Raw genomic sequence first — 20,057 nt, forward strand, 5'->3', positions numbered from 1 at the left:
TAGTGCATTTCCATCAACTGGTTTGGAACAAATAAACTAGGCTACAGCGTCGTTTCATCACAAGTTAGCGGTATCGGAACCATTATAAAAAAGCAGCCTGCAAAACTGTTGACACCTCGAACTGCAGACAAGGTCAATTATGACTCTTTCTATTATGAATTTCTGATCCATGGAGGTTTTATTTTTGTAAAACTTTTCTCAAGCCGAAAAAAGCGATTTAAAAATCTCATCACAATGTAAAGTCTATGGGCCAAGCAGGAACTCACAGGCCGGACCAGCAGGAGAAACACTGCTGCACATATTCAGTGGGCCGCATACCCTGGAAGTAAACCTGGAAGCTAGAAACTTTGTTTGGTGTATGCAGTGTATACGTATGTTAATGGAACACGGCTTTTGACTATATATAAAGATGGACGACATGACAGCTCCCCAAAAGTGAAGCCAAAACATCTCAATCGCCCCCAGGTGACTGGCTGCAGTATAGGTCATAAACCCTGCCCCCTTCCATGTTAGTGGATGGGACAAGAGCCAACCTAAAAACTCACAGTACACATCAAATAAATTTTTTCCAAAGATGGTTTCTGTCATTTTAGGTAGTTCTTATCACGCTGATATGTGCTCAAGTGTAAATTTTTCTGATAAGTTTGGTTTTAATCAGTAATTTGATGCTATAAAAACAGGGTTTCACGTCATGATTGACATGCTGAGCCCTGCTCGCAATTGGGTTAGTCGGGTGTATGGGCAGGACCTCGATACCGCGGCTCCAACCCCAATCACTACTGCGCAGACTCTGGCTCCGAATGACTAACTCTGCAGTTAGCCATTCACTATGCTTCAGGATAGGAAATGGATACTGTCAAAAATAAATACACAGAGAGACACACAAGGCCTTGAGCAATGCTGAACAATATCTTTATATATAACGCTCAGGGTGGTAATAAGACACATGCTCAAACAATACTGAACATGACCAGATCTAGACTGTATACTGTATCTCAACCCGGCGTGGACTGAATGAGCCCATTGACAGAGAAATAGTGCATAAAGTGGTTGAATGTCCTCATTTTGCTACAGTACAGTAGGATACAGTGTATATGAAAACACACATATACACACACACACACACACACACACACACACACACACACACACACACACACAACACACTGGTACCACAGCTATGCTGACTGTGATATCTATCACATCCACCCAACAAAAAACACAACATGTTTTTTGTTGTCAGTCTAATGATTAGTGTTTATTTTGTGATAATGTGTAACTCAGCTCACATAGTTTAATTAATCAGTTTAGTATTATTTTTATTATTTATGTTAATGTGTGGACCCCAAGAACACTAGTGTTATTCTGACACTGTAATGGCCATATTAGAATAACTATATTAAGATAATAATGATGGTCCCCAACCTCAAAATACATATTAGTTTAGGTTTCAGTAGTTTTGTGGCTCCTAATGTGGGAGTTTGTTAAAAGTTTTTTTTAGTTTCACTCCTTGTTTCCTGTTGTTATTTTTATCTAAGAACATTTCTGTTCTATAATCTGTTCACCTTTTCTGTGCCATTATAGATGTAATGACGTCCATTACTGTGTTAATATACAGTATACAAAGCAAACTATTCAGCCACTTCACATGAAAAGCTCTGGAGGGCTTTTATTGCAGCTACAGTTATTGTTGACATAGGTTAGTGACTCACTTGTTTGATAAAATCTGGTGTACATCAATGATGTACCTTCAAACCTAAACACATGCACACTGCAAGGACTCTGTTTACTGCTGTCTGGTGATACTTTATCATTGTAGGGGCTCATATTATCAATTTCTTGATAAATTACCTTTTTTGCCATAGTTGAGCCGTTTTTGCTCTCTTGTTGGTGTTATTTTGTAATCAGAACCACGTCATTTGTTGAGGAGTTACTGTGTCAAGAGGCATAAAGTTGCAGTAAAACTGTCTGACATGATTGCAGAAATGCACCTACTTGGAGCAGGCCAATGTATGGATGTATTGGGGGCACAGAGGGACAAAGTACAATAAAAATCCCTTCTGTTTTATTCTTATCAGAGCAAAAAAAAAAAAAAAGGTTAACGATTGGTAGCCCTATGAGCATTAGATAATTAACTGCAGCTCACCCAAAGCTCTCCTGCCCCATTCTTTTCTGCGGATGGCTTGCCATTGTGAATATGAATGTGAATGTCAAAGTAAATATGCAAGGTGGACTGACTGAGTATGCAATAAAGAGCCCTCTGGTTGCCCTACATCTCCTGTTTGTTTTGCCACTGCCCTTGGAAAGGTACTTGAATGGCATCCTGTTCTCAAGTAGCCCTGCTTTGCGGTCTAGTCATCTTTTGTCATGCAAACATTTGCTTTCAAACAAAAAGACCCTCTCTGTGTTGTCTTCCTGTTGTCCATGGTTCAATATTCAGTGCTGTATGCCTTAGACACTAGATTAAATTCTTGAAAATGATACTGCATTGTGTACCTTTTTGCTGGAGCCACAAACTACAAAAATACTTTGAAACATGGTTAACTGGTGAGATAAATGTAAATGCTAATCTTGAAAATATTCACACAATGTTATTATGAATCAAGTACTCTGTTTAACACTGGGAAACACCTTTCCTCCAAAGAACCTGTAGTCATGTTTACTTGAAGAAATGAGATTTTTAAATCAGCTGACCGGAGAATGCCAACTACAATTCAGGCATGCTCAGATTTAAAAACAATGAATAGGATTGACATGCATTCTTCCAATTTTTCTATGGGACACTACAACATACAGCATCATTGTTCATGTTGCCTGAAGGTCTTGCCACTAGGGTTACTATGAGAACATTCAGTTTATTTAAGACACATGTTGTATCTCTGTGTTTATTTCGTGATTTAATAGTTTATGAGGAGACAACTGCTGTGAGCTACAGAGCAGGCTATAGTCAATGTGACATACAACAGGCATGTAAGACCAGTAAACAAGTCTTAAAAGTAGAAGGAATACTTAGAGACATGTCAATAAAAGGATGTGAAAGCTCAGTGTTGCAACATAATGGTCACACTTGACTTAGGAACATCTATGCTACCAAATTACAGTAAAGCATAGTCTGTAATAACAAAAGGAAAGGGCCATAACCTACCCAAAGTGAAACAAAAACTTAACACATATGAACTCCAATTAAGTGTCAGCTTCATTAATATTTGATGCCAGAATTACAGAGCATGCTGCGTCAAAGACAGACCGGTCTGCAGAGAACAGAGGGGCTGCATTCCCTTCAGTGAATGCCAATGGGATGCAGGGGCCAGAGTGTATTACAGATCACCAGCTGATGTGAGAAATCAGACTGACCCATCAAATATCAAGTGCAATGGCACTAATATAGGGAAAATAGGATTTTAACTGAAAAAAAAATGAATGTAAACCCAAGTAAATATTCATTCATTATTTATCTTTCATTGGAAGCTTAACTCACATATGTTAAATTGTATGGTTACTTGTAGACAAATTTCACATTTTTGACCTGCTGTGCACTAGCTTAAAGACTCTCTAGGGTACACAAGCAAATGATTTAAATTAATTATTTAGAAGTGTACCAATTGGGAGAACGCTAAAGGGCATCTAATAGAGTAGACATGTCTATCATGAGGTCCCAACACTTAATGATAAATCCAGTACAATCCTGTGATTTAATATTTCAACTTGAGTTATATTTGGCCTATTTTAGGGTGTAAGTTGACCTTTGGATAGGTTTTATTTGTAGTTATTTAAAGAGCTGTGTGCTGCTCTTTAACAGAGGAGGGGCGGTTAACTAGACAAATATTTTCCAAAACAACCAGTCTTTTCTCTTGTAAAACCTAAAACTGAAAAATGTTGTTTGTAAACACTTCAGATAAAGCATAAATCTGAGCTTTGTGTCACTTGTCTAAGTAAGTTTTCTAGTGCAAAATCTTCTTTGCCTCATTGTGGTGCACTAAGCCATAATGGGCTAATTACTGCCCCCTGTGGCCGGAGTGGGGAAACACCCACTAGTACTTGATGGTTGGTGAGAACAACAGTTGTGGTGGGTCACAACTTGTTGCCCACAAAGACAGTTTGAACTCAGTGGCCGTTCAAGTTGACTCTCTGGAAGCCCACAGCACTCACCTGGCTAAAGCTTAGAATGCTAAATTGCAAATCAAGCGTATCAATTGAACACTGTCTCTCTTTTCCGAATCATTAGAACCAAATTATATAGTTCTTTCCAGGAAACTTCCTAGGAAATTATTAGGAACATAGGGACCCCTGACGCAAAGCATTGCTAGAGTTCTCTCACTTCTGCAAGCACTTCCCACCATGACTGTCCATAATGCATGTGTATTAGTATCTCTGGCTCCACCTGGAAAACAGCCTACACACATTACGACTGTGGCCACTGTGCCAAAATCGCCACACAACCCAGCCTAGCTATAACTACTGTCTCCACTAGTTGTTAGCTAATGGTATATTTCCAGAAGGCTACCTTCAACACATGCACACACAAAAATATAGATATAGACAAATGTATCCTTGGGTAAAGGCAGTCAGGCATGCTGTTGCATTTGGGGCACCTGTTCACCTTTTTACCATTAAAAAGCTCTTTGCTGACTATGCGTCTACTGCTCAGTATCCTGTAAAGTCTGAAGTGGGACACAAAAAAACACCGGGGACATGAGTGCCTACTGACAACATGGGAGATACTGCACTGATCTGTATAGCACATATTTTTTTCTATTCCAAAAAACATACACGTATAGTATGTAGTGTCCAATACAATTCACATCTGTCCTTACCATACCTTCAGCTCTGTCAGTAATACTTTCCTGTAACCTGAACCTTACCTACTTTTCTCTCTGCTGATTTTGTCACATTATCTTGTTTATGCCTCACATCTGATACCTCACCATTACAGTACAGAATGTAACCTTTAATGATTCACCATCAAGCAGCAACAGTAGTATTATCAGATCCAATTCATGATAGAAAGACAGAAAAATGACAACTAAGACATTTAAGACAAAAGCTGTTCTCATAAATATGATGGCATTCCAGTGCAAATAGCACAAACATGCAGGCACAAACACAGACACAGAATCTGCACTGTCATCAAACAGGGAGACAGAAACAGAAACACTAACTCACATATTCATAATCACAAAATTAGAACTGTGTGTTGTGAAGAGGTTTAGTTGTTGTAGAAATGATTAGGATATTCATTCTTACCCTCCATAGGCTCCAAAAGTGAAACTCCTCTTTCTCTGCGGCATGCCGGCTAATAGATAACAGTGAGTCAGTCAACTCAGTGCAGAATGGAGCCAGCACTTGTGTCACTTACGCTGACTGAGCATGTGTGTGTGTGTATGCTTTGCCTGCCATCTGAGTTCCACTCCCACAGCCTGGGCTAACGTGCCCTGCCTCTTCCTTTGCTCACAAAGAGGGGGAGAAACGGCAAGAGGATGAGGGAGGAAGGTGGAGGGGGCTGGAGTGAGGGCTGCAGACCATGCCAGTCTCCCAGGGAACCAGGAGTGTAGTGGCAGCCTTTCTCACGTACAGGCTACATCCTCTCTATCATACATCAAGATCACAGAGAACACAATGGCAGGCGTTTTTTTTTAATTTAAAATATACTGTAATCCCTAAAACCACACAGCACTGACACGTCACAAAAGTAAATGATTGGTTACTTGATCATTTTTGAAAATGGCGACAGGCAAAATACAGAAGAGTTCTTGGCAACGTGGGAGTTTGCTTAGAACAAGTCTTGCAACACTAGTTCTCACTCTCCCTGTCACTGGAAGACAGCTGGTCAAACAAGCTGTAGACATCAGACAAACAGTTCATCATTCTTCACAAACGTTCTAATCACAGTGCCTTGCCCCGGTTTAGCAGCTCCATTCCTGCATACTGTAGGTGATGACCTCTAAACAAGTTTCTAATCTGCTCATTCATCTCCCTCCTAATTCTTTCTTTTGTAAACCCATCACCTCTGGTATACACACAAAAGGAGGGTTAATGTAGCACAGAGTTATTCTGCATTACTATTAGCCACATTGATTAAATTGAGTAAATGTCTGAACATAGAGAGTCTCCTTCAGCAGGCTGTTGAGCCTGATAAACTGGCAGCAGTGACAACAATGCATTAATGCTGCCATGGATTATTGAATAAAGAAGGATTGCAGTCTAGAGCGTCAGCCAGCTATCTGATAGACATTCACTTCCAAAACATTTGCATCATGTTGGATGAATCCTGTTTTCATGGTCAGTGTTTGGCAGGGCATAGTCAGCTGCGTTAGATGGGAAAAGCAAAGTATTTAGTTGAAAACAGTTAATTTTCTCCTAAATCATAAACAAATAAAATCTCACCAATCCAGGACCTTAATCTCCCCAAGGACCAATGATGTCTTCATCACATTAACTGAAAAGCACCCATAGTAACTGAGCAGACGAGCACTTAATTAATCAATGTGCCTACCAAACAAGCACAATCATGCTGATAGACAATTATATCATCTCTCCACAATTACATCACCCCTTTCCCCTGAGATTGCAATTTTCTTAAAACATTTCACCACAGAATCACAGTCCTTGGCTGACTTTGTTGGTGATGGACCTCACTTTGACTGTTGGCCATGTGGTAATTTATCTGACCAGACAGATCTTTGGCTTCATTGATGGTAGCGATTATTGATTTGATTGACATACTTGACAATTTGTTTTTAGTCATGTAAGGGGCTTGGCTGTCTGTCAGTCAGTCCACCATTTCGGTCCAGACTGAAAAAAAGACTGATCTCTGACTTTTCCTCTAGTGATATCATGAGGTTGACATTTGTGGTTTTGAGTGAAATGTCTCAACTATTGACATCATATTTGGAACAGATGTTCCCGTCCCCCTCGCGATGAATTGTTAAAACTTTGGTGACACCTTTATCATCGTTAGCTGCTTTGTATTTAGTGCTAACTAGCAAATGTTAGCACGCTAACACGCTTAACTAAGATGGTGACCACAGTATTACCTGTTAAACATCAGCATGTTAGCATTTTCACTGTGGGCATGTTAGCATGCTACTGTTAGCAATTAGCTTAAAACAAGCTGTTAGCATGGCTGTAGACTCTTGTTCACTGATTGTCCTCTAGTGTTTTAACTATTTTATTTGTATATTTGAGTGACAATGCTTACTGATCAACAGGAAAAAGGAACTGTAAATAAGCTGGAATTCACCAGCATCTATTGTTCCTGACCAGATGTTAAAAAGGCACCCTAAAAATAGAATAAAACAACATATCTTATAAAATTCACATATACAACAAACATAATGAATATCATACGGTACACATCCACCATTATATAATGCTGCAATATAGCACATGGGAGTTAGCTGGAATCCATAATTACCACTTTAGAGTTGTTAATGACTGTGAACATGTTTTAAATACCAAAACTGTTTATATCTTATCCAACATGAAAATAAACCTTCAGCTCAGTTACTTTTAATCAGCTGAAACAATCAAAAACCCATGACTTGATCCCAACAAACAGCCAGGTATTCAGCCTTGGCACAAGCACTGCCCAGCTTTATTTAAGTGCCACTCTATTGATTCAGCGCATCAGTCTTGGTTCTACCTTCAGTCCTGTCTGCTTTCCTGACAATTCAATTAACTAAAGCAGCTGTGGCGTGTGTGAGGAATTTGAATGGGTGCAGCCCAGACAGAGGCCTTTAATCACATCACCTCAGGAACAAGGCCCAGTCCAATGAGCAGCTCTGGCTCCTCTTTTGTCTTAAAGGAAGTGGACGGGCAGGAAGACTCTCAAGAGGACAAAAGAAATGGAGATCCCTCCCCGATATCCATGTCGTCAAACACACAGAAACTACTGATACCTCAACACCAACAAAACACCAACTCAGGCAAAAAAATAAAACACACTACACAAAATATAAAAAAGAGCTTTTACAGAAAAGACCCGGAGTCTTCCCAAGTAAAACGTATATTGTTCATGCCCCCTGTTTTATATATGGCTGAACAATAATACCAGAATACTCATAATTAAAATCATAATCCTAAAATTCTAATCATCGTAATTCCATAAACCAACACCGAAAAATGTTATTATTGCTACAGGCGTAAACAGATGTGGGATGTCTCCTCCCACTTGAATCTGTAAATGGGTAGCTACCATCCCATGAACTCAATAATTAATTTCCAGTGTGGAAAGGGTAGCCGCAGTAGCAATAGTGCAGATGTGGAGGCAGAGTTGGTGCGTGGTATACGATGGGTGAGGAGTGGACAGAGCAGAGGCAAAGATCATTCATTCATCCTCAGCTCGGCTTTCATGGGGCAGGAAATTTGCTCCTGTGGAATAAATGAGCATTGTGCCTGTCTAAGGAGAAGCAGACACTGATTAAACAGACAACTTGTGCAAAGGCCTTTGCTAAGGAGGTGCATCATAATTTATCATTTCAGTTCTTTTAAAAGTAAATCTAATTTTCCATGTGTAGGGGTTTAATGTGTTTGAGGCTGGACAAACATCATAAATCAACTCTGCTACAAAGCAAAGTGAGGTTCAGGGCAAAGTATAGCCCTGCTGGCTCAACAAAAGCATTATTCAAATAGAAAACAATAAAACAATTCAGCTTTGTGCTCTATTTTTATTCTCATTAATATTTGATTTTTCCATAATGTAACTGTCTCATGGTTTATTCTCCTAGCCCTTATCTGGTTTCAAAGCAGGGAAAATAATATTAATACAATTTTATTTATTTAGCACTTTTCAAGCAAGGTGGACAAATTGCTTTCCAGAGGAACGAAAATAAAACTGAGGAGGAGTCAGTAGAGCAAAAGAGTGATAATCCTTAGTTTTTCAGCTGGAATCTGAAGAACATAAGTTCTCAACCAAGTTGAGAGGCATCTGAGAACACGGTCTTATCTGTCCCCAAATCATATTTGTAATTAATATCGCTTTAAAGACCTAAAAAGTGTGTTGGGATCCTACATGAACACAAAGTTTTGGCAGAAAATTTGGAGAGATTTCTGTAATTCTGTTTTTCTCTGCTCTTCTCACAGGTTTGAAGTTGACTCATTAAGAAAAAGATGATGTTATGTACTTCCATGAACCAATTAGGACTTAGCAACATTTGAATTAGATTCTGATGACAGTTGGTAGACTGTTTGGTCACTGTTGATTGACAGAGTGTTAAATTCTTCATAAACAATACTTTACAAATAGATATTTGTTTCCTTATTATTAGCTTATTAGTCACGACTGTTTAATGTCATAGAGAAATACTTAAGATTTGAAATCAAATTGTCAGGGGCTTTATTCTGTATTCTATTACCGCTATCAAATATAACACCCGAATTTTCAAAGGCATACTTTTAAATGATCAATTCTTTTTACCTAGTAGAGGTTATTATAATCATCAATATTCGGGCTGAGGAGGCCGGGCAGTCGATGGTTTTGTTTGAAGAGGACCTCTACTCTAAAAAGGTAGAAGCTGAACTAATGAACAGCCCCTTTAAAAACGAGGTTAATCATTCCACAATATTTATACAATATCGTCATGAACACACTGCCTATGTCCAATGTATATATTCTAAATATTTTCCAGATACTTGACTGAACAAGAGGTACACATACACTTAGATATTTGGAGAGGGTGAGTTTGCAGAGGAAGGGGTATACAAATATTTGAAGGGAGTGAATATTCAAAGGGCAATTATGCTTTGAAGCATGAGGAAATAAGCTGAGCCTTATCTCTGTGAGCATTTCATTTTCATTACACTTTTCAAATTTCAGTAGCTGACTGAGTGTAAGAGTGCATGACTGAAGCTACGGCAGATATAATTAAAGCTGTAGCTATTTGTTAGTTTTGGATGGTTCAAATTGCCTGTCAAGTCACATTGAACAGAGGAGGGACTACTACTTCACTTGATTTTACTTTATTGTCACTTCAAAGAAACTGAAGGGATATTTAATAGTATTTGCTATGTAATTCAGCCCTCCTTCTCACTTCTTCTTTAGTTTATGTAGAATTTACATCAGTTCCACATCCTCTGCTAGATTTGTAGACACACTTGGAGTGTAGACTCCTCTAGCAGAAGGCTGAAAATAACACAGTTGAAAAGAAGTTAAGGTTGTTGACTGTCTGGCTGGGAGTGGGCTAAAACACACACTGTGGCCTTTCAGAGTCTCTCATTAGAGGGTCAGGATATTATGGTGGACAAGGCAGAAGAAAAGAGGTGTTGTTGAAATGTGCTCGAATCGAGTGAGCCCTATCTACTTTACGTTCCACTCTGTTGAGGTTTGAATGCAATTATTAGTTCCCTATATTGTTCCCATTTGTTGCATTTAATTGGTGAGAGACTGGCTATAATCACTAGATGGCAAGAGAGTGATTATGCATGTTTTTTTAAATCAACATACCTAATTTTTGAATCACATATGGCATCATCTTGATCTAAGGCGTTACCAATAACTTAATAATAATAATAGGGACTTATTAGGGACTTCTTTAAAGTATTAGCCTCAAAATCAATTACTCATAGCAGTCCATCTTCTTCAGACAAATATGATCCGATGCAGGATGAGGGAAACAGTTAGAGGGACATGTTGCTCATTGATCTTTGTTGCAGAGAAAGATCTATTTCAGTTATAATGGATCCTCAGTGTCATGCTATCTCTCCACTGTGTCCCAGGCAGCTCCGTGATGGATGGTACTCTGCGACTGAGAAGGAACTTTGTCTTCATGCCAGGTGATCAATAGATGACTCGCCAAAGCAGAGACAGACTCAAATTTAAATCCCCTCAGCAGGTGGAGAAATGCCAAAAAGCTAAAGGGCAAGTTTGAATCCCTTTGCTTTCAACTTTCAACAGTGGGAATAGTACATTTCATAGCTTTCATTTCCACTGACCACTATTGCAGTTTTGACCAATCCAATTAGCTGTTTGTGGATTTTGGAAATGTTTGCACTGGAAAGGTGAATAAGAAAGAGTGCATTTTTATGCTGTGAGTGTTTTTAAGTGTTGTAAAAAATCTACATGCGTGTGCAGTTATTACTGACAGTGATGGTCATGAGCGTGCAGAGTAACAGTGCCCTCTCCTGGACACTGTGATGTAAATTATATTATACTGTCAAGAGGTACAACATTTTTTCCAGGATAATTCCTACTGTCTTGTAATTTGCTTAACAACTTTAGCAGGAGCTGATCAAATTCTACATTAACAAGAAAAGTAAGGAAAAATTCACATCATAAAATTTGTAATTTATTTTTGCTTCCTAAAAATGACTACTAATTAAAAGGCATTTTGATAGCAAAATTGTAATTTTAGTAAATTATCCTTTAAAATAAGCTTCTGTTGCAAATATGTGAAGGTAGTATTTATTTTTTTTTTGCATATTATCTTGATTAAAGTTTGATAACATTTCATTTCTAATCTTGGTTATCTGGCCCCTGAACTGTAGAAGTAGTGTTTTTAATGTTAATTTTAGCTGGTACCCTACATTATTAGTTTGGTCTTAAAGGTTGTGCTGGCAGATGGAGTGCCTTCAGCGGAAATTATTGAACATACGTTTTTGCTCCTTCCATGCATGATTTCATTGCTGTTTTTAGGTCAGGCCAATTTGAGGGGCTCTTACAAGATTGAGGGTAATCTTTAAAAAACACTTGAAGTAACTGCACTAAAAAGCCTAGAGAAAATCCTAAAACGTCTTGTTAGGTAACTTCTGTTCGCCAATGCATCAAATGGGCCAAATCATTTAAACCCTGACACTGCTCATGTCTTCTGTCAGGTTTGACATTTACTTTTTGTCATCAGCTAGATATAGACCTAATGGAGTAAAGTGCGTGTGGGGGGTCAGAGCCTCTGCATGGGAACAGCAGGTGTCTCCAAAAATAGAGGCAAAGTTCTGCATGTGTTACCCAGAAGGGGGGGGGTTGGAGTGTTGAGTCAGGAAATGTGCTTAGTGTCTGCAGTAGACATCCTTCATACCAAGCTAATCCATATCTGCAATACTTTATATTAAAAGTTACCTTGCAAATTTGTCATCATGGCAGTTTCAAAGCCATGTATCTATTCTCTATCTGTTATACAGCTCAGTGGTGCAGAGAAGAAACAATATGAAATCATTATAGAGAGGAACAGCACAGTGTCATATATGTTGAATTAATGCTTAATCGAGAATAACTTTTTTGTGTAGATTCATGAATATTCATATTACCTCAAGAAGGTGGGCCATTTGTTCCGGATGATGACTCAATGCTAAATTGCAGTAAGTTTAAGAATTCCCTACCATAACATGTCTTAAAGGGACAGTTCACAAAAAAATACATATTTTTCCTCTTACCTGTAGTGCTATTTATCCATTTAGATTGTTTTGGTGTGAATTGCCGACATTTGGAGGTATCGGCCGTAGAGATGTCTGCATTTTCTGAATATGATGGAACTAGTTGGCACTCATGTAGGAACTATCGGTAGAAAGAAAATTGTTCCTACATGAAACTGCTCACAACAAATCTGTGGATTATCTTAAGTAACCGGGTCAAGATTTCTGGAAAGAGACATTGCTGTTGAGTTTTTCAAATGTATTATTTTGATGCTTTGAGCACCACAAGGCTACATGTGATTGTGAAAATCCACTTTGGTTTGAAACCATAAATCATTTTCTATGTTTTAAAGAGAGTTGGTGACATTTAGCAGTTTGGTGCCTGATGAAAGGCTGAAATATAATACTTTTCATTCCAGCAAAAAATGTTTTAAAGGGTAATAAATATTTAAATCCCAGCATCTATCTATCCTGTAGTTTGTATTATTTACACAAATTAAACTCAGTCATGTTTCCATTTGTAATGTTTTCCAAGTGAAAGAGTGTATTTTTTGTTTATTTGCTTTGAAACAAGGGAGCAGAGACAAAGACTAGACAGAGCCATCAAGGAGGATAAATCAATAGTCAGATATCATGTTAGCCCTGTTCATACAAACCCTGTGCTGCAGCAATACTCCAGCGCAATGTGCTTACTTTTACAGTACTCACCTACGTGCCCTGTGATTTAAAATTTGGGCATTAAATATTATAGCGTACTAATTAATTTTTATCTAAATGCTTCCCTGGCTTATAACTCACACAAAAAATAGAGTCACAATGATAGTATATTGCATCTAATTAAAACCTAATTAAGGAATTCCTGTGTGGTTGAACAAGTCTATCTAGTGAAGAGCTGTGGCACATTGAAAATAACTTTTCAGTAATGGTTCTTTTTCAGGGTCAGTGTTTCTCCAGTCAACCCAATCATGCAAGATGGAGGTGATGAGGACAGACTTTTGATACAAGATTTCCCCCCCCAGAAGAAGTAACTAAAAGAACCACAGGCTCAAGATACTACAGCTATAACAAGACACTCTTCTGAATGTTTATAAGGCTTACATCGACGAGTGTGAGTGGATGTGAGGTATATCACTGAGTAAACCAATTCAAATAAAACTCAGTGACTATGCCTATACACTCGGTTTAGGTTTGAAGCTACTGAATGGGCAACAGTACAAAGGCAACTTGTGATGAAAATCAAGAACAAATATAGAAGCCTCACAGATACAGAGGCAGGGAATGGGTGACTCATTCAAAGCCCATCAAAGAGACAGTACACTTTCGGTTTAATAAGCTGTTTGCACTGGTCCAACTGACATCCTCCTCTGAGCAGAGAATGCACACAAATGTAGTCTGCAGATGAATAATTCAACAGGGAAGAAAATGATGTATCCAATTTCTAAAAACAGACTGTTAAGTATCAACATGAGGCTTTAAATATTGTTTGTTTTGTTGTGCCTGCAAAAGTACGAGGATAGCTCTATTATTAAGATTTCACATAAGAAAACACAACACTAACTTTTAATATAGGAGAAGGGGGCAAATTCATGATAAAAAAAAACAAAATAATGAGCAGGATCTAGTTGCTAATAAAATATCACTGCTGTCCAATCACATAAATCATTCTCTCTCCATGTTCCCATCAGTCAGGTTTCCCTAGCTTTACAATGACACCGTACACCTTAATTTAATGCAGCTTCTCATCCCTGACCCACTGACTATATTAATTACAGCACAGGCTTGTATTTCAGACATCACAGACAGGGCTGTAATTTACAAAAGGGTTCAATAACATATTAGACATCAAACTATAGCATGAGTGAGTGAGAGGGCAAGAGCACAGGACAGAGTAAATTGCATCATTAAAGAGTGCATCTTCACAGACTTGCATGTTTGACACAGTGCCAAAGGGGCATCCTACATGTATGATGATGAAAGCGCGGAGTGTCTCAGGAGCAGCCAATGGCCTCACATAAACCAGCATATAAATAATCCATGTGAAATCTGGCAAAGCTTGAGTGGAAATTGACTCGACTTTAATATGCAATTGAGGCTCATGAGTGGAGAAACTGCAAGGCTCTCCATGCCTTTAATAGTCTACTGAGGTGAATAAAAGAGACAAAAATCAGCTAAAGGGACAAGTCATAGGAATAAAACAACTGGAAGAAACAGAGAGGGACTATAGACTACAGTATATAAGACTATAGAACAATAAAAGTAAGTGATTTAATTTTAATTTAAGTGATTGCTTTGTCCCTATAAGAAAAGCACCCTGCTCATACAGTACACCACCATGAGTTCAGATAGATTGTTACAGACTAGCTCATGAAAAGCCTTAAAAGTAATCAATGAAACTTTAGGGTCACTTCTAAAAAAAAAAAGAGGCATCTAGTGAAGTGACATTAAAAAGAGATATGGTCATATGGTCTTGTCTGTTAGTTTTGGTTATCAGACTTGTTGCAGAATTTCAGCACAGTGTAGCCATCATAATGCTTTATAATAAAAGCAGGTAAACAGCAGTAGTGAAGGTGAGGAAAGATTATACAAAATGTATTAGCATTCTGCAGAACTGAAGCTCAGGCCAACTAGGATTGATTTTTGAAACAGGCTTAAAGGGGAACTCCAATTTTACACATCAATGTCTGTTTACAGGTCTTCAGAAGTACTACTGCATATGTGGAGAGAGTTGTATAAAGCCTCCAGAGGGAGCTGTGCAAAGTCTTAAATTGCCTTATGTGATGTTACTTGAGTCAACGTCGGTTGGGGCTGAAGACTACAAGTTTGAAAATGAAAAGAAATCTGGGGGTGTGGAGTTTGAAAGAAGTGAGCTAACCAGACGTCCGTAACCCGAAGATATCTCTGGTATCCGACATCAATTTTGGTACTTTTTAAAAACTGTCCATTGTGAGACCGACAATGTCATAGGAGTGCAAATCTAAGTCAGTGGAGTACTCTTTTAATATGTTGAATTAGCAGTTTGGACACAGGTGGGATTTGGTTAAACATTTACTAAAGCCTATAAGTATTTCAGTATTGTTTGAATTTTACTGTAAAAGTGTCTATATTTATTTACATGAAAATGTCACAGATTATTACTTTAAAATGATTTGATATGCACTCAAAAATTATTGTTTTTTTATACTGATTTCCATCACTTTCTAACCATCATAGTAGACCTAAATCATTTTGTTTTACCATTTACACCATTTATTGTATTTTTGAACATGTGCTTTTAAGTCCTTACATGTACAATAGATGCAGAGTTTGACATCTGGTGCAAATATGTACTAAAATGCACAGATCAGATTTTCTTGCAGTTGTCACTGTTGCAATGTGATGACACAAAGATGCAAATGACAGCTCACAATTAAAGATTCATCTCATTTAACATTTTTAACCTCCTAATGTAAAATTCATACTTTATATATATATAATAATATAAATAATATATATAAATCAGTTATCCCTATGACTGATTTAACAGAAACAAAATAGCTACAAAAACAATTTGGGCTAATGGTGATTTTACCTTATTCATGACAGACTAATTGCTTATCATGTGAGATCTGATTAATGCTTACACAACAATGAATTCAAACTGCCCCACTCCAGGACATTGGCAGGGGCCAATTAGTTGCTGCCTTGAGGCCTCTCTCCACTGCTCATCCTCCCAGACTCTGTGTTACAGCCGAAACTAAGATTTCCAATCTGAGCCCATCTTCTTTTTCTTTGTTGCTTGGCCAAATACCAACCTCATGAATTAACAAAGAGGTTGTGGTTTTATGATGCTTTTGCAGAAGAACAAGAATAATAATACAGAAAAACAAACAATGTAAGTCTGTGTTTTCTCCTCTATTGTTTTGGTTTCAAGGGGGATGAAGGAATATCATCTTCAACAGGGAAATCTTCCTACACTGAGCAGAGATCCTAACATTGCTCAGCTGTAAAAGTAAAGGTCCTGTTACATTTAATAATAGAAGAGGCTGCTGTGTGGAGGGACTGGCTGCCAGAGCTCACAAACCTCTGAGTGCACAGGCTCCCACAGCCAGCATAGTGACAGACACAGAGGCACTCAACTGGAAGCATAAAGATGAAAGAAGGGAGGGTTGTATGTGGAAAGTAATGGGGTGAGGATGGAAAAGTAAAGGGATGGGAAGATAAAAGGAAAAGGATGAAGAAACAGGACTGCAAATGTAGCTTGAGAAATCCAGGATGGACGCACTGAAGGATGAAGGGTTGCAAAGATGGGGTGGGTAAAGCTCATTGGCAAAGGAGGGACAGATTTTAGAAAACTAAAATCTGTGTAATCATTTCTTTTTAGGGACTGTCCTTATATACACGTTTCATTTAATCAATTGAAGCAAGTTTGTATTACAATATATAATAAAAAAATTGTAAATGTATTCATTCCTACTCACTTGTTTTTGGGTAAATTGAGGCTTTCTTGCTTTCATGTCAAATACATTAATACATTTAAAGAGGTCAGCGGATATGAAAAAAGTTAGTCCTGGTGCAAGCTTATTCACTGAAGGCAGGAAGCCATGAAATAGAATGAAATACCAGTCAGTTCTGCAGATCAACCAGACGCACCACTAAAGATGGCACGAAGCATTCAATAAACAACATTGCAGGGAAAACACCTCTCCTAGCAGTAGCACTTGTCTTTATGGTGTGGCACTGGCTATCAGAGTTTAAAACAGAATTCTGGTATCAGGGAAATTCTAATCTAATACTAAAATTGAACTCCAAGAGATATAGCCTACTATAACACCAAAAAAAGACAAAATATTAACTAATACATTCTCTCTTTCTGACCTCAGAATGCGATATCACATGAATAAACACCATCGTTCTCAAATACCTCAGACAAATAGTCAGTATTGTCAGTAAATGAGATGGATCCAATTTCTAACGTCTACTGTTAGAAAACTGGTATGAGATCATTCCTTAAAATTCAAAATCTTCACTTTTCCTCAAGTAGTTTCATTTCACACAATCTAAAATACTATGTTTCTTGATGCTAATACTGTTATTGTGCTTTTTCAGTAAATAAACTTGTGTCTCATTTTCCAGGCCACCATAGAACAAAACATCACATAGAGGTGACCTGTATTCTAGCATTTTGGTAGGATTCTCAAATCTACCGAGGGGGGATGTTAAATATACAAACACAGTGAAGATTGTGTTTCATCTTAAAAAACATACCTAAAGAGAATTTAACACTTGATGCAATATGCAGCCAACAAGCAGTGTGCCAAAAGAGGTATTGATGGACAAAAAGATGCAGTCTAGGAGGGTCAAACAACACACATTCAGGGCTTTGCTGAGGAAACAGGAAGTCCTGCAAGTCCCCAATGGAAAATTGAGAGAAAATGTCATTCTGTCATCAAATGTCACATAAATCTATAAAACCTGAACAGGAATGCTGAGGTGCAATTAATCACTGAATGTCAAATGGAGTCATAGGGTTTTAAAGAAATGCAATCCATCCTAAACAGAAGGTATATCCGCAGGAACTGTCATGAAAAATGACATTATGAAATAAAATGTCAATGGAGAAAATGCTATTATGCAATCAAAACAGACTCTTGAAAAATGGTGTTTTGATATAAAAATATCTATAATGAAATAAAAATGAACTCTAATAAAACTTCAATAAATAAAATGAAATTACATTTAATGTAACATTTTAAGAGTTACATTAAATCTAATTTGTAAAGACCACTATACTCGCTCTTCCAGCTATTTGAATTTAGCTGCAACTATTGTACACACACCACGCCACTTAATTCACAACCATTCAATATGAACATTTTGCCAAACACCGAGTTATAGAATGCAGATTACAGTACCTCTGCCGTTATCAAATTATTTCATACTTTATTTACTGTATTGGTTCTTTTATGTATCTATTTATTGATGAGTGTTATTTCATAATGTCTTAATGTATAATTTCCAGAAAATTATTAACCTATTTAAAAGGTACAGTTCACCCCAAAATTAAAAATACATATTTTTCCTCTTACCTGTAGTGCTATTTATCCATCTAGAATGTTTTGTTGTGAGTTGCCAAGTTTTGGAGATACAAAATTCCTACACATGTAGAAACTATCGGTAGAAAGAAAATAGTTCCTACATGAAACTGCTCACAACAAATCTGTGGATTAGTTTGAGTAAAGGCAGACATTTCCACGGCCGATATCTCCGAAACTTGGCAACTCTCACCAAAACAATCTAGATCGATAAATAGCTCTACAGGCAGTAGGTGATGTCATCCCCCTTGTTAACACCCCCCCAGGTGGCAGAGAGAGTGCAGAGACAGTCTAGTCTGCCTGACTCACTGACCCTTTATCTGACTGAGGTTTGTGCAAGTTAGAGTCCATGGCCCTGACCATGGTGCTGAAATATCAGTAGCCTAACTGTAGTGTAATAAATCCATGGCGCTGAAGTAGCAGACCGATTTGTAATTGTCCCTTTTTCTCTCAGTCCTTCTGTCATTGTCGTCATGGATCTATAAAATTCTCTAAACTATATAAAATAAATATTCAATTCTATACTATATTGTAGCATATATACTCTATATAGTACCACCTTCATGATCAAAGTGACAAGTAGCAACTAATCGTTGGGTGCTGCCATTGGGCCATCCCCCTGTTAAAAATTAACAAATCACTGACTGACTACAGGTAAGAGGGAAAATATGCATTTTTGATTTTGGGTGAGCTGTTCCTTTAAGATTTTTCATTAGACATGAGAACTGTTAACCAATATCTCGATGAAAGCTTTGTCAAGATATGACAAATATGGAGAAACATAAACAGTGAATTGTTGCCCAGCCCTACAATTCAATATATATATATATATATATATATAGTATTAAAGGCTAAATGTCTAAAGACAAATCCCAACTTCACAATCGACATGTAATGGTGATATCAGCGGTCAATATGTGAGAGGTCTAATTTTAAAAGGACATTTAAAAATGGCGTCTCTGTTGAAACCAAACTTGTGAATCTTACAGTGTGGTACTGGTGCAAAAAAGAGGCACGAAAAGGGGAGTTAACAATGAATAAATCATTTCAGTGACTTCATGCGTTTATTAGGCTAATAAATTGTCCGCATTCGCAATACAGTAATATGTATTAAGTATACTTTAATCAGCACAAACGTCCGTGTAGCGATATTGACCGTTCAGCAACAATGTTAGCATCCACACCAATAATTCCTGCACGGGACAGCGCTATAAACAACTTGACAAAGACCGCTTTAATCGCTCTTCCAGCTCTTTGAATTTAGCTGCAACTATTGAACACACACCACGCCACTTAATAACCATTCAATATGAACATTTTGCCAAACACCGAGTTACCTTTGGTGTTGTCTTCGGGCAGGCGGCTGGAAGTGAATGAGTTTGAGATGCAGAGTACAGTGGGGATGAATGGATGCTACGCTGCCTAGCAACCAAACGACCAATCAAATAAATGGATGACAATTTAACAGAGAAAGCTCTTCATGCACGACCAACTAGATGTATTTAATTAACTAAAGGTTAGCCTCAGTACTAGCCTGTACTAATTCTGTTCATAATTCAGTAAACTTCAGGTAACTTGCTTCACTTTAACCTAGTATTACATGAAAATGTTGTGTACAGAGTTTAATAAGAGATCAACACATAA

At 37.8% G+C, this 20,057-nt stretch overlaps 1 protein-coding gene across 12 annotated transcripts in view; it reads right to left on the reverse strand.

Annotated features, from left to right (window-relative positions):
* Nucleotides 1–5,433, reverse strand: part of rap1gapa (RAP1 GTPase activating protein a) — a 42,651-nt gene extending 37,218 nt beyond the window's left edge. For 3 of the 12 annotated variants that reach the window (XM_044211417.1, XM_044211413.1, XM_044211431.1), the window contains exon 1: nt 5,245–5,433. In XM_044211417.1, the coding sequence (XP_044067352.1) occupies nt 5,245–5,288 (44 nt within the window). In that variant the 5' untranslated portion in view covers nt 5,289–5,433. The remainder of the gene's footprint in view (nt 1–5,244) is intronic. The other 9 variants (XM_044211422.1, XM_044211428.1, XM_044211416.1 and 6 more) reach the window with 7 other exon arrangements.
* Nucleotides 5,434–20,057: the final 14,624 nt, after the last annotated feature.

The sequence above is a fragment of the Siniperca chuatsi genome, linkage group LG10 (genome assembly GCF_020085105.1).
Source record: "Siniperca chuatsi isolate FFG_IHB_CAS linkage group LG10, ASM2008510v1, whole genome shotgun sequence".
NCBI lineage: Eukaryota > Metazoa > Chordata > Actinopteri > Centrarchiformes > Sinipercidae > Siniperca > Siniperca chuatsi.